This window comes from Narcine bancroftii, chromosome 8 (assembly GCF_036971445.1).
Source record: "Narcine bancroftii isolate sNarBan1 chromosome 8, sNarBan1.hap1, whole genome shotgun sequence".
Classification (NCBI taxonomy): Eukaryota; Metazoa; Chordata; class Chondrichthyes; order Torpediniformes; family Narcinidae; genus Narcine; species Narcine bancroftii.
This window is the reverse complement of record NC_091476.1, coordinates 139,950,543-139,965,072: the sequence shown is the minus strand read 5'-3', so window position 1 is coordinate 139,965,072 and position 14,530 is coordinate 139,950,543. Positions and strand designations below refer to the sequence as shown.

General features: G+C 40.8%; 1 protein-coding gene across 3 annotated transcripts in view; it reads right to left on the bottom strand.

Annotated features, from left to right (window-relative positions):
• Positions 1–249: 249 nt before the first annotated feature.
• The window catches only part of LOC138741257 (histone-binding protein RBBP4), a 57,714-nt gene continuing 43,433 nt past the window's right edge, over positions 250–14,530 (bottom strand). For all 3 annotated transcript variants that reach the window (XM_069895046.1, XM_069895048.1, XM_069895047.1), the window contains 5 exons: positions 12,431–12,508; positions 10,821–10,897; positions 8,585–8,642; positions 6,321–6,431; positions 250–734 (listed from right to left, as the gene is read on the bottom strand). In XM_069895046.1, the coding sequence (XP_069751147.1) occupies positions 669–734; positions 6,321–6,431; positions 8,585–8,642; positions 10,821–10,897; positions 12,431–12,508 (390 nt within the window). In that variant the 3' untranslated portion in view covers positions 250–668. The remainder of the gene's footprint in view (positions 735–6,320; positions 6,432–8,584; positions 8,643–10,820; positions 10,898–12,430; positions 12,509–14,530) is intronic.

Here is a 14,530-nt window from a genome sequence, read left to right as displayed (position 1 = left end):
CAAATTGATATGCCATAGACAAGCGTTATACTAATACTGGGCTTTTATTAACAGACTATAACCATTCCTGAACAGACCAGAGGGAAAGCATCTCCATCTGTTATACCAATAGGGTGGAGCATCTCTACAGCCACAGCCAATAGCAAGCAGTCAGTATAATAACCCTCCCCCTCATTACATCATCACAGCTTGATAACATTTTTTCTCCCATTACATGACCAGAACTTTACACAATATTCAAGAGAATAGTTTATGTAGAAAAACATATTTTTATTGGGATTGATGCACATTATATTTAGTAAGATCCTCTCACAGAGAATATTTAATTGGTTCAACTCTTATCTCAAAGGAAACAATGAAAACACTGCAGCATCCAGGGACAAGCCTTTAAATACATATTGTACACAAGGAAAACAAGCTGCTTCACTTTCTATTGGCCAAATAGAAAAGCAGACGTGTTAGCATATTACTCAAATGGCTGCAAAATAAGACATTAGGCTTGTGGGGTAGAAGCAAACATTTTTCTTAAAAAAGGTCCTTACTGGAGGACAGACTTCTATCCCAGCTCCTGCCTTTGGAGATGGTGGTTAGATACCGACAGCTCATCCAAAAAGCATTAGCAGAATAGCGCGATTGTATAGAAAAATGTGTTTCAAAGCTAGAACCAACTACGAGCCTTGGCCTTCTGGATCAGGAGCACCTTCTGGATCTTCATCATTGTAAATATTTTCAGCCTGTTTGAAAAATAATCTTGTTGAAAAATTAAAATAGCACTCAAATTATGAAAGCATTAATATATACAGTACTGACTGTTAGGTATAGTTTCAAAATGCCATGAACTAAATAAACATTACAGCAATAAATATTGTATGTCTATTTTGTCTCTTTCTTCCAATCAGAAAGACAGCCAAAATGGTCAGTGAGCAAAACACTCTGGAAAGTGATGTTCAGCCTTGACCTAATTACTTTTTATGTATCCCCACACCCAACTACATTATCTATACATCTTAAGGGGCTTCCTTGTTTTCAAATCCTTATGCATGGAAATAGAACTGTGTAGCACAGGAAAAGGCCTTTCAGCCAGTATGTGTGTTCTGAACATGATGTCCAAATCAAACACCGTAAATGCAGTGGTTAGCACACCACTATTATAATTCCAGCAACTTTAATTCAAATCTGGCGCTGTCTGTAATGAGTTTGCACGTTATCCCCAGGTTTCCTCCAGGTGCTGCAGTTTCTGCCCACATTCCAAAGTACAGGGTTGATAATTGGTCATGTGTATTTGGGATGCATGGGTTCACGGGCCTGTTACTGTGCAGTTTTTCTGTTTAAAATTCAATTAAAAGCCTGCTGCTTGCACCTGGTAGATATCACTCCAACCCCTTCATATTCCTATATCTATCCAAGATGCTTCTTAAATATAACTGGTGTTTCTGCTTGCACAACTATTCCTGGCACCCACCACTCTCTGTGGAAACTATTTACCCTGCCAATCTCCCTTAAACTTCCTTCCCCTCACGTTATACACCTGTCCTGCAGTGATGCATTTACCCTGGAGAAAAGAGTCTCACTGTCATGATTTTATAAACCTTTATCAACTCAGTCTCCTTCCTTTACCCTTTCTTTGCAGTGGAACATGCCAGTCCTTAAAAATTCCTACACATCACTTGTGAGCTTGCCTAATAACAGTTGCTCTCAGCTTACTCCCCTTATCTCCTGTCTAAATCATGTCAGAATTTGTCCTCCCCCACATCATTCTTTTCTACAAGGCCCAATTTTATCTTTGTTCCTAATAATCTTGAAACTTAGACCATAAGATATAGGAGCAGAATTAGGCCATTTTGCCTGGCAAGTCTGCTCTGCCATTCCATCACGAGCTGATCCATTTCTCCCACTCATCCCTACTCCCCTGGCTTCTCCTCATAATCCTTGATGCCCTGACTATTCAGATATTCGTCAATCTGCCTTAAATCTACCCAATGACCTGGCCTCCACAGCTGCCCGTGGTAGCAAATTCCAGAGGTTCACCCCTCTCTGGCTAAAGGAATTCCTCTGCATCCCTGATTTAAGCAGCTGCTCTTCTCTCTTGAAGTTGTGCCCTCTTGTGGAACACTGAAGGAAGTGGGATTACTATTTCCAAATGTTCCCCAATGGAACATTTTCCAAAACAAGGTTGTTATATGCCCCCACCCTCCCAGTTGGTTATTAACATGTTACTCGAAGAACCTCTCCCTGATGAACTTAGCACATTGTGTACCATCAGGTCAAACAGAGGAGACATGACCTAGTATTGGGAAATGCACCAGGTCGGGTGTTAGATCTCTCAATGGGTAAACATTTCAGAGAAAGTGATCACAACTCTCTCTCCTTTACCATAGCATTGGAAAAGGACAGAAATAGGCAATTTGGGAAATCATTTAATTGAAGTAGGGGAAAATACAATGCTATTGGGCAGGAGCTTGGCAGCATAAAAATGGGAGATATACTTGGGGAAAGGTGTGGCAGAAATGTGACAAACATCAGAGAATATTTGCATGATGCTTTGCACAAGTGCATTTCATTGAAGCAGGGAAAGGATAGTGAGGCGGAAGAACCATGGTGTTCAAGGGATGTAGAAAAATAGAGTTAAGAAAAGCTTATGAGAAGCTTCAGAAGATAGGAACTGATGGAGTTCTAGAGCAGGGGTGTCAAACTCAAATTCACAGAGGGCCAAAATTAAAAACTTGGACTAAGTTGTGGGCCAAACTAAATATTTATTGAAAATTTTCAACAACATCTGCATGTTTTCTCTTCTTTCAACATAAGTAATGTTAAACTTTTTCTTATTAAAATAAATGTTTAATAATAGTTTTGGTTAAACTCTTTCCAGAAGAAACATTAACAAATGAGAAATAAAATATTCAATAAATAATATTCCACTATAGCCTTTCTTTGGTTTGGCTTCGCATACTAAGATTTATGGAGGGGTAAATGTCCACGTCAGCTGCAGGCTCGTTTGTGGCTGACAAGTCCGATGCGGGACAGGCAGACACGGTTGCAGCGGTTGCAGGGGAAAATTGGTGGGTTGGGGTTGGGTGTTGGGTTTTTCCTCCTTTGTCTTTTGTCAGTGAGGTGGGCTCTGCGGTCTTCTTCAAAGGAGGTTGCTGCCCGCCAAACTGTGAGGCGCCAAGATGCACGGTTTGAGGCGATATCAGCCCACTGGCGGTGGTCAATGTGGCAGGCACCAAGAGATTTCTTTAGGCAGTCCTTGTACCTCTTCTTTGGTGCACCTCTGACACGATGGCCAGTGGAGAGCTCGCCATATAACACGATATAGCCTTTAAGCTCCTTTTAAATGTATTTTTTTTCACAAGCCAACAAGTCAAAAAAATAACAACTTGCTTCAATGAAAATCCAATCTTTCAAACTTAATCCAAACTTAGCTTGCTACACTGTGATTTACTCTGATGCACCTGGGTCTAAACCAGATACTTGGCATCTCTTCTTAGATGCAAGTTCATCAAACTCTGGGGTCAGAGTTTGTCTCCCACCTGTCTTGAAAGGTCCTGTTTTCTGTCTTTCGTTTGGCCATTTTTCGTAAGGGGTTTATCACATGTGAGTTGGGCGACAGGTCGCAGATGCTAATGAAAGTAAAGAGAGGAGGTGGGGGCGATTAGCGGGCTGACTCCAACGCATTTGCAAAGCATTCTGGGATTTGTAGTATTAGCTGTGCATGCGCTATACTGGCGCAGCGGCCAGCTCTAATACATATTTGATATGATTTTGCGGGCCAAATATAATTATATCATGGGCCAAATTTAGCCCGCGGCCCTGAGTTTGACATGTGTGTTCTAGAGAATTACAAGATTGCCAGGAAAGATCCTAAGCAAGGACTTTGAAAAGCTAGACAGGGCCATGAGAAGGCCTTGGTGAGCAGGATTAAGGGAAACCCTCTTGGTGAGCAGGTTTCATTAAGATCTGGATGGACAAATGAATACCCACACACACATACTGGGAATTCCCCAACCAGAAGCCATGGATGTGTCAAAAGATTCGTAAACAGCTGTCTAGGGCTTTTAAGGCTGATGATTTAATTGTCTACAGAAAGTCCAGGTATGACCTGCGGAAGGGTATCTAAGAGAAGCTAGAGACAGAAACACACCAGCTATGGCAGGGATTACAGGCCACAACATCCTACCAAGAGGCCAAACACCATAAATAGCTGTGATGCTTCACTACCTGATGAGCTGAACACCTTTTACGCTCAGTTTGAGAACACAGTGGTGTCTACAAAAATCCTTGCAGAGGCAGAGGACCCTGCGGTATCTGTCTCTGCTGTCAACATCAGAACATCTTGTAAAAGAGTAAACCCTTGCAAGGCATCAGGTCCTGACAGGGTACTTAAAATCTGTGCCAACCAACTCACATTTTTCAGTCTCTCATTTCTGCAGTTAGAGGTTCCCACCTGCTTCAAAAGGGCAACAATCATCCTGGTGCCCAAGAAGAGCAGAGTGAGCTGCCTCGATGACTATTGCCCAGTAGCACCAACATCTACTATGATGAAATGCTTTGAGAGGTTGGTCTTGGTCAGTTAACATGTACCTAAGTAAAGATCTGGACCCACTGCAATAAGCCTATCATCATAATCGTTCCACAGCAGATGCAATGTCATTGGCTCTCAACTCAGCTCTGGATCACCTGGATAACAACAACACATACATCTGGCTACTCTTCATTGACTACAGCTCAGTCTTCAAACCATCATTCCCTCAGTGCTAGTCAACAAGCTCCAAACCCTGGGCCTCTGCACCCTCCTCTGCAAATGCATCCTTGACTTCCTCATCAGAAGACCAGTCAGTACAAATTGGAAACTCCTCCTCACTGAGGATCAACATAGGCACACCTCAAGGACACATACTTAGCCCACTGCTCTACTCACTCAACATCCAAGACTATGTGGCGAAGCACAATTCAAAATGGGAAATGAATAAGAATTCAGGTGGGAGAGAGTGGAGTTGTGCCACAACAACAACTTTGCTCTCAACATTAGCAAAACCAAGGTACTAATTCACCCACGAGCAGCACACCTTTGGGATTTAGAGGTAAAGCATGGAGGGAGCCTAGAGCTTCACAGAGAGAACTTGCAAACACCACACAGACCACTCAAGATCAGAGCTGTACCCAGGTCTGTGGAGCCGTGAGAAATTGGCTCAACAAAGTTGCACCCTGGGGTGGCCAATGCATTAAAGATGGATGGTTTCACCTAAACATTAGTGTAGTCAATGCCACTGCAGGCAGATTCATTAGTCAAGAAAAAAGAACATTGAAAAGTTCTTCAGAGGAACACAATTATAATCCCAACTGCCTGAACATGATTTATATCTCTCCTTATTCATGGGCTTGTCCAAATGCCTCTCAAACACCTCAGGAAGACGACTAACGTGCAAGAGTTCATGCATCACCAGACTCAAGGACTGTTCCTTTCTTGCTGTTATCAGACTTCAGAATGAACCTCCAGCTCGTAAAATTGTTAGTTTTGCTATGCACCAATGGATCTGTCTCTCTAACTCTGTACTGTGCATTATTTTATGTAATATGTATGAGATGTCCAACTGGTTGGCTTACAAAACAAATTTTCTCACTGCATCTTAGTACATGTGACAAACTAGAGCTTTACGTTCTTCAAATAACTATCAATAACCTGTCCTTGTCCAAACATATTAGTATTACAACCAAGAAAGCACACTGTAGATTCTAATTTCTCAGAGGCCTGAGGAAATTCATCATGTCCCCAAGGTCTTTTTCCAACTTTTACAGATGCACCATAAAAAATATTGCCCAGAAACATCACAGCTCAATACAGGAACTGCTCTGCCCACGAGAAACTGCAGTTGTGAAAATAGTTCAGGCCATACACAAACCAACCTCCTCTCCACCAACTTCATCTATACCTCCATCTGCCAACATGCGAGAGGACCCATACTCATCTCCCACTTACTTTCACATTCAAAGAGAGTTTCTTTCTTGTCATCAGATTTTGATTGTCAAAAGACAACACCTTTGTTCTGTTGTTAACTGTACTTTCCTGCTCTAACATGTTTGCATTCTTATCTATACCCTGCTCTATTGGCAAAGCTACCCCTTACACTGCTATTTAATTATTGCTATTGTATTACTGTATATTTGCCACTTTTTACTGTATCTGTTACAATCAACAATTCAATATTCAATATATCAGATGAGTGAACATGGCGGGTTACGATGATCTTATCAGACTGAAGTGTTCTTGTTTTATAAAAGAGAAAGTATTCTCCCCGATGCAGCAAAGCATCAACACTCACCATTTGCCAAACTTGCATGATATTGTCTTCAGATACAGAGCAAATTACCCAAGGTTCATTTGGGTTCCAAGAGAAGTCCGAAATTTTAGCTGTGTGTCCTCCATGAATAAACTAAAACACAAACACAGATTATTTGCATGGTTCCACCAACCTAAATCAGCACATCTTTCCTTTCTCAGATTCTTTTTCATGCTCCTCATTTCACTTTGAATTTATAATTTTCTCTTATTTTGATACTCAAGCAAAGTTCTTCCATTTCCTAAAGCACTGAAAGCATTTGAGGGATGTCAAACCAGCCGTTACACTGTCGAGCTAAATTAAAGGAGCCTGCAGCTTGCTCCCTTCAGCTCAGTGTCTTGTTCTAAAGGAATAATGAATGCCCACCAAAAAAAATGCACTCCGTAAGGCCAGCACTCTATAAATTCAGTTTCAACTTTTCATCAAAGTGTAAATTTTAAACAGATAAGTACTTTACAAATCAACAAATTAAAAAGGATGAGAGCCAAAGATCCAAGTCCTTCCCAACATCTTCATATAAAACTGCTGCACAAAAAATGTAACCAGATTTTCAGATGGCAAAGAAAAAGTGGTTGGCGTTCTTTAAATTTTTTTAAATTTAAGTTTAAATTTATACATACAGCATTTTTGAAAATGACTGAAACGAATCTTAACTTTGTTTCTTCAGGGGTTCTTTTCTTAGTCACTTTCAAGATTTATAAGATTAACTAGTTTTTGGTTTTTGAACCCAATGTTTACTTTCTTTTTTAAAAATTATTAGTAGAGGACTGTTTGTGTTAGTAGCCTATGAAGGGAGGCGATTGAATTAGATATTTAGTGTTTTTCTTTTTAATGTACAATAGGTTTCAGTTCTATTTGCATTGCTATACGAGATTTGTTAACACTTTATTTTATTCTTATATACCTATGGAACATTTATTTGATAAAACCAATAAAAATATTGAAAAAGATATACAGCATGGTTCTTTCAGTCCAATTACACCCAATTAACCTACAACCTCCAGTACATTTCGAACCGGGGGAGGAAACCAGAGGCCCCAGGAAAACCCATATAGACACAGGGAGAACGTACAAATTTCTTACAGACAGCTCGCAATCAGAACTCCGATCCCGATCACTGGCACTGTAACAGCATTATGTTAACCACTAAACCAACCATGCTGCCAGTTCTGGTTGACATCTTTATGCCCAGAAGGGATTTTCTAACTGTATTAAAACAGTATTGTGCAGAAGGTTCCATTATGTGTAGTAGACAAACACCCTGGGACCGATTCATGTATAGACAAGGAAGTTCTCATGCTTGGTTATTGATCTCGAGTACACACCAATTTCCTTGACTTCAAAAAGAAAACTGTTTAGGTAAGAGGACCATAAGACATAGGAGCTGAAGTAGGTTATTCAGCTCATCAAGTCTGCCCCACCATTTAAACATGAGCTGATCCATTTTCCCAATCAGCCCTACTGCCTAGCCTTCTCCCCATCACCTTTGATGTCCTGGCTAATCAAGAATCTATCAATCTGTCTTAAATACACGCAACGACCCAGCTTCCATACCACCTGTGACAATAGTTCCACAGATTTACCAGCCCTCGGCTGAAGAGATTCCTCTGCCTCTCTGTTCAAAGCGGATGCCCTTCAACCCTGAAGTTATGCCCTCTTGTCCTAGACTTTCCCACCATGGAGATCAAGATTTCTACATTTACTCAGTCCATGCCTTTCAACAGATTCCCCCCTCATTCTCCTAAATTTTCTACAAATGCAGGCCAAGAGCTCTCAAATGGTCCTCATATAACAAGCCTTTCACTCCCAGCATCATCCCAGTGAACCTCCTTTGAACTTTCTCGAACCTCAGCACAGCTTTTCTTCAGTGAGGAGCCCAAAACTGCTCACAATATTTCATGTGAGGTCTCACCAATGCCATATAAAGCCTCAGCATCACATCCCTGCTTTTGTATTCTATTCCTCTCAAAATGAATACAAGATTGGAATGAAAAATAATGAAAATCTGCCACAATGTCAATATACTGACCCTGTTGAACCATCTACTCTTAGGACTTCGAGGAACAGAAATGAGCTGAGCTCTGATGGGTTCCAGAGTCAGACAGCCTCATTGTCCAGAATTTTACATAACATCAGCTGCCTACCACCTCTTCCTGGGTGGGCAATTTGGAGGAGAATTAGAAATGGTTACAGAAATCCAAAAATGATTAAAAAAAAGGTTGTGTTGGTAAATTCATGAGACTAACCAACAGCTCTGGAGGACCATCTTCTGCATCTTCCGGTGATTGCTCCTCTCCAATTTTACTAGAGCAAAAATTAAAAACAAACAACACATTACAAATAATAATGAACAACACAGTATGACAAAATTCAGAATGGGTATCTGGTGAGTCCTAATTTTGATGGTCCTGTACCTCCCTCCTGATGGTAGTGGATCATTAAAAGAATTTTCATCAAAATCCAATTGTAATATTAGATAAAATTCCTCATTGTCCACTATTCCACCAATTTTGGTGTCATCCCCAAACATGCTAATTGTGCCACCTACATACCCATCCAAATTATTAACAGAAATGCCAAACAGTTGTGGAAGCAACATCGCGCCACTGATCAAAGACCTTTAATTTGAAAAGCAACCCTCTATCCTGTGACTCCTTCCACCAAATTTTAAACCCAGTTGGCTAGCCCATGATGTCCCAAGGTCAAAGATACTGTGTGTTGGATGGTAGGGATCCATAATAATTCTGAGCCTTATTGAAGCAACAGTCCTAGTGAATGTTGAACATAGAGGAAAGAATGTCCCTAGTGATCTTCTCGACCACTTTAATTATCCTTTTTATCCCCTCATCTGAACTTTCTTGGTTTGTCCTTGCAGTCCCGCTTAAATAAAGGCACAACATTAGCCATCCTGTGGCCTTTTGGCACCTCATCTATGGCTAACAATAATACAAACATCTCCAGCAGGGCTCTTGCAACTTCTTCCTTTGCTTCCTACAATGCCTGAGGATACAAATATGATGTATGAATGGTCCACAGATACTGATTCGTCTGGAAAATGACTGGTTGTACATGTGTTGTCAGATGATAATAAACTTAAACATTCTATTCACAACAACACAGATCTTTGTTTTATCTACAAACTTACCAACCCACCCACCTATGCACAACAGGAGTCTTAACACTGATCGTGCTGGTCATGGATCCTTCCAACCTCTTGTTATTACACCCTGTCTTCTTCGGGTAAGTCCATTCTGAATCCAAAAGATCAATTCCTGGGAATCTGTACGTTTGGATCAGTCTACCAAATACCTTACTTAAGTCCATGTGAGTAATTCACTTTACTAACCTCAGTAACCTTTGCCACCTCCTCAAAAATAATCAAATTGGCAAGACATGCCCTGCCCAGCGAACATGTACTAACTCACTAATCTGACCATGCCTTTGCAAATTCATGCAATACTAATTGTCTTCAAAACTTTCCTCTCACTGATGTGAGGCTCAAGGATCCATAATTTCTTGGATCATCACTGTTTTCCTTCTTGAACAAAAGAACAACATTGGCTACTCTCCAGTCCTCTAGGACCTCATCTGTTGCTAGTGAGGAATCAAAGTTCTTAGTCAAGACCTAAGCATCTTCCCTCCTTCAATAAGTTGTGATATATTTCCATCAGGTCATGAGGACATACATCCTAATGCTTTTCAAAAGACCCAGCACCATCTTTCTTGATCTCAAGATGCCTCAAGATATTAGTATTCTCCACACTATGCTCTCTGTCACTATCCCTCATGTCCCCCTCTTTCATGAACATCAATGCAAAGTACAGTAAACCCCCCCCCCCCAGTATCCTGCACCTATGGGGATTGGTAGATGCCAAAAAGTGAATTTTCCAGTTGTTTGAGATTGTGTGTTGTGTGCATTCGAGAACTGACTGTTAGGGACACCAATTTCACATTTTCGTATTTTTTACCTATTTATTTTATTTGCTGGTTGGTTAGGTTGCCGGTTGCTTGAATTCTAGATAACAGGGATTTTACTGCATTTATTTAACACTTTACCTATTTCCTGAGATTCCATGCATAAATTCCCTTGAGCAGTCCTATCCATTCCTGGTTATCTCATTTTTAATAAAATGCCTTTAATTCGTATCGTCACAAACATTTCATGGTCCCTAATGCCTGGCTTGAGCTCTTTTCAGCAAACAACATTCCTCAAGGGGCCTGTCTGACTTTACTCACCAAAACTTCCCTTTTCTTTGTAACTATCATGACCCTATTGAAGGGAAATAGATGTCTTCAATTGCTGAAGAGGATAAAAAGCACTGACACAGCACTCCCAGTAGCAGTTGCATTTTTTACAAGGAAATTCTATTTTCTCAGAACTAAAATAAAACTTCATTCAGCAAGCAGTATCTGAGAATGTGGACTTACAACTCAAAGAACACGAGGTACTTCAAGAGCAGTGATCGCAAAAATAAATCCTACCTCAAATCCCATACATTCAATCTGCGATCAGTTCCACTTGATGCCAGGATAGTTTCATTGTGAGGCGACCACTGAACCTGTTGGTATTAATAGAAACCTCAGCATTAACTTCATTCATTTTTAAAAACTGGTTTATATTCTAATTTGGTAATGGCCCTGCATTGTTTCATAGGAGCTCGTGGAGGATGCAAGAGAGGCATATCAAAGATTTTGATCTCCTGGTTGCCAGCCATTTTAATTTGCTTCACCATTTCCACAGACAACTGTCCTCAGCTTCTTCCTTTGCCAGGGTGAGGCCAAACATAAACCTGAGAAACAATGCCCCCACAGTTGGCTCAATAAGAAAGTCACGAGGAGTAGAATCCAAGGAACCTTGGCTACTTGGATTCGGAATTGGCTTTCCTGTACAAAGCAGAGGGCAGTAGTAGATGGAATGTAATCTGCCTGGAGATCATCACTTAGAAGCACCTGCAGGGATTTGTTCTTGGACCTCAGCTCTTTTCAATTTTCATATAAATGACTTGGAATGCATTGCTGGGGGTGGTCGTGAAGGCTGGTAAAATAAGAACATTCAAAGGGTTACGGGTGTGACCTGGAAAGGATGAGATTATTGTGGAGTAGGTTAGCACAATATTGTAGGATGAAGGGCCTGTACTATGCTGTAATGTTCTATTTATGGTCTTCTAATGTATTCCAGCCTAGACCACAATGGTAGAAACAGTGAGCTTTCCAATTTTAATTTACATCCCCCCACCCCCCAAAAAATCTGGAGGGTCGACTCATTCATCCACAGCACTTGCCCCAGAAGGGCCTGCTTTCTGTGCTGTGGTTCTATGAATGCAGATGCAGGGCACCACAGGTGGAAAGTGCAGACATTGTGTTTGACTGCTGAACAATCTGCTGGAGCAACTCAATAGGACCAGCAGCATTAATAGAGAAAAATGGGTGAAATAACAGGCCAGGACCTTTATCATGACTGGGGACGTAGAGAGAACAAGTACAAAAAGTGTAGGGTGGAAGGTTGGGATTGGTGAATGAGTGAGAAGCGCGAGAGAAAGAGGGGATTGAGGAAGATGAATCATACAGGGGAGTATGGTTGATTAGAAGACAAAGGTTGTCAGTATTGGAAACTGAACAAGTGCTATAAAGAGAGACCAGATGGAATTGAAGAGGAGATCAAGGATTAAACCAAAGAAAGGGAGTGAGTAGGAAAGGGAAAAAGAAGTGCAAAAGAAGAGGGGACATTGGCAGAAATGAAAAATACTCTTATGCTCATACCATTGACCCAAGCAGAACAGGGACAGGGTACCTCTTGTCCTTGCCTTTCACCCCATCAGCAGCTGAATTCAATAGATCATCCCCTTTCATTTCCACCTATTAACCTTTCATGTGAGGCAAAGATTTCTGTAAATCTTCTCTAACCTCATCTACTGCATTCAGTGCTCCCAGTGAGCCTTCCTTACATCACTGATCCTTATATCAATGACAACAAATACAGACTTGGAGACTGTTTTGCAGACCATCTGCACTCTGTCTATCCTAAGTTTCTGATTGAATGGCTTTCATTTCCCATTCCCACACCAACCTGTCTGTCCAAGTAACAGTTTTACCTGGAAAATCTCATCCTTGTGTGATTCAAAAGAATGCAATTTCAGTTTCAGGTTTCTCAAATCCCATAATGCAACTGTCTGAAAAACAAAGCAAGCCCACATTTGGATTAGTAACAACAGTAAGGTATCACAAAATTAAATAAAGTATCTTTGTGAAAAAATAAGAATTTAAAACTATAAAAATTAATGCATCAAGCTTCAATGTAATAATGATGGGAACCCAGGTAAGTGACATACATTAGTTGATCTGGAAAAGAATAAATGTGAAAAACATTTAGCTGCCAAATGTATAATTACTAGCTCCTCCTCCATTTCCAAATAGAAGAAAACAAGTTCATATCGATCATGTTGCTACGTAACCAGAAGATACTAGCTTTTTTTTCCTGTTGTGCAATCCTTAGGGCTTCCAGGCCACATGAAGTTTTAAGACATTTCCTTAAATATCATAGTGCTCTAATCAGTTTTTCATCTAGCAGTGATCAAATTTGTTCTGTAAATGACAGATTTACTGGGTAATCTTACTATGTGTAAAATTATCATCTTACATTTCTCGTTACATTTCCAGTAACAGCAAGAGTTCCTAGAAATTATGTACAAAATTGACAGTGGAAAGATTCAGAGGGTGGTAGTGGGGGCTATTCCTCAGATTGGAGGCCTGTGACCAATGGTGTGCAGTGGGGATGGGCACTGAGTCCATTGCTGTTTGTCATCTATATTAATGAATGGGATGAAAACACAATCACTCCATTGGGAGTAGTCTATATAGCCCTTGGGACACAGGCAGATTTTGAAATGATGCAAAATAGGGTTGTTGTTAGGAGACTTCCAACTTCCCTATTATTGACTGGCACCTCCTTACTGCAAGAGGGATAGATGGGGATAAATTTGTCTGTTGTGTTCAAGAGGGATTCCTGACATAGATTGTGGACCAGCTGACTAGATGAGAGCCCATACTAAATTTTGGGGACAGTGACCACAACTCCCTGACCTTTTGCACAGCTATGAACAAGGGTAGTAGACAAAATGGCACAGCATTAAATTGGGGAAGGACTAATAACAATGTGATCAGGCTGAAACTGAGGAGAGTATATTGGCAACAGAAGTTGCCACAGAAGTGACCACTTGTGTGGGGTTCTGGATAAGGTTGTCCCACTGAGTTAGGGAAAAGATGGTAGGATGAGGGAACTGTTGTTGACAGAAAAGGTTAGACAGCTAGTTAAAAGGAAACATACACAAGGCTTAGGAAGCAAAATTCAGGAAGGGCTCTTGACAATTATATCGAAGGCAGAGAGGAACTTAAGAAAGGATGGGAAGAAGAGGGCATGAGAAGGCCTCGGCAAGTCGGATTCAGGAAACCCCTAAGGCATTTTCTGCATATGCAGAACAGGAATACTAGAGTGAAGGTAGAGCAGCTTAAGGATAAAGAAAGGAATGTGTACCTGGTGCCAGAGAAGGTCCTAAAATGAATACTTTGCTTCAGTGTTCACCAAAGAGAGATATTGGTTAATGTGAGGTCAGTATAAAACAGGCTTATATGCTGGAGCATGTTGAAATTAAGAAAGAAGAGATGGATCTTCTTAAAAACATTCTGATCGACAAGTCCCCTGGACTGAACAAGATGCTCCCCAGGTTGCAACTGGAAGTGCGAGAAAAGATTGCTGGGGCCTTAGCAATGATCGTTGCATTCTCCCTAACCACAGGGGAGGTAGCGCAGAATTATAAAATTGCATATGTGCCTCCCTTGTTTATAGAAGGTAATATGGAAAATCTTGGAAGAATTACATCAGTCATGGGCAAACTATTAGAGAGGATTTTTTGGCACAGGATTTAGAAAACGACAGTCTTCTCAGGATGGCTTTGTGAGGGGAATGTCATGCTTCACAAGGCCAATTTAGTTTTTTAGGAGGTGACAAAATAATTTTTTTTAAAGGTAGAGCATTTTATATAGATTTTTGCACAGCATTTGACACAGTCTTCCATGGTAGATTCATTAAGAACATCATGAAGCATGGAATCCATAGAACCTTGGGTGTGTGGATTGGGAATTGGCTTGCCTGCAGAAAGCAGAGGATAGTAGTAGATGGTTGTAGAATGTATTCT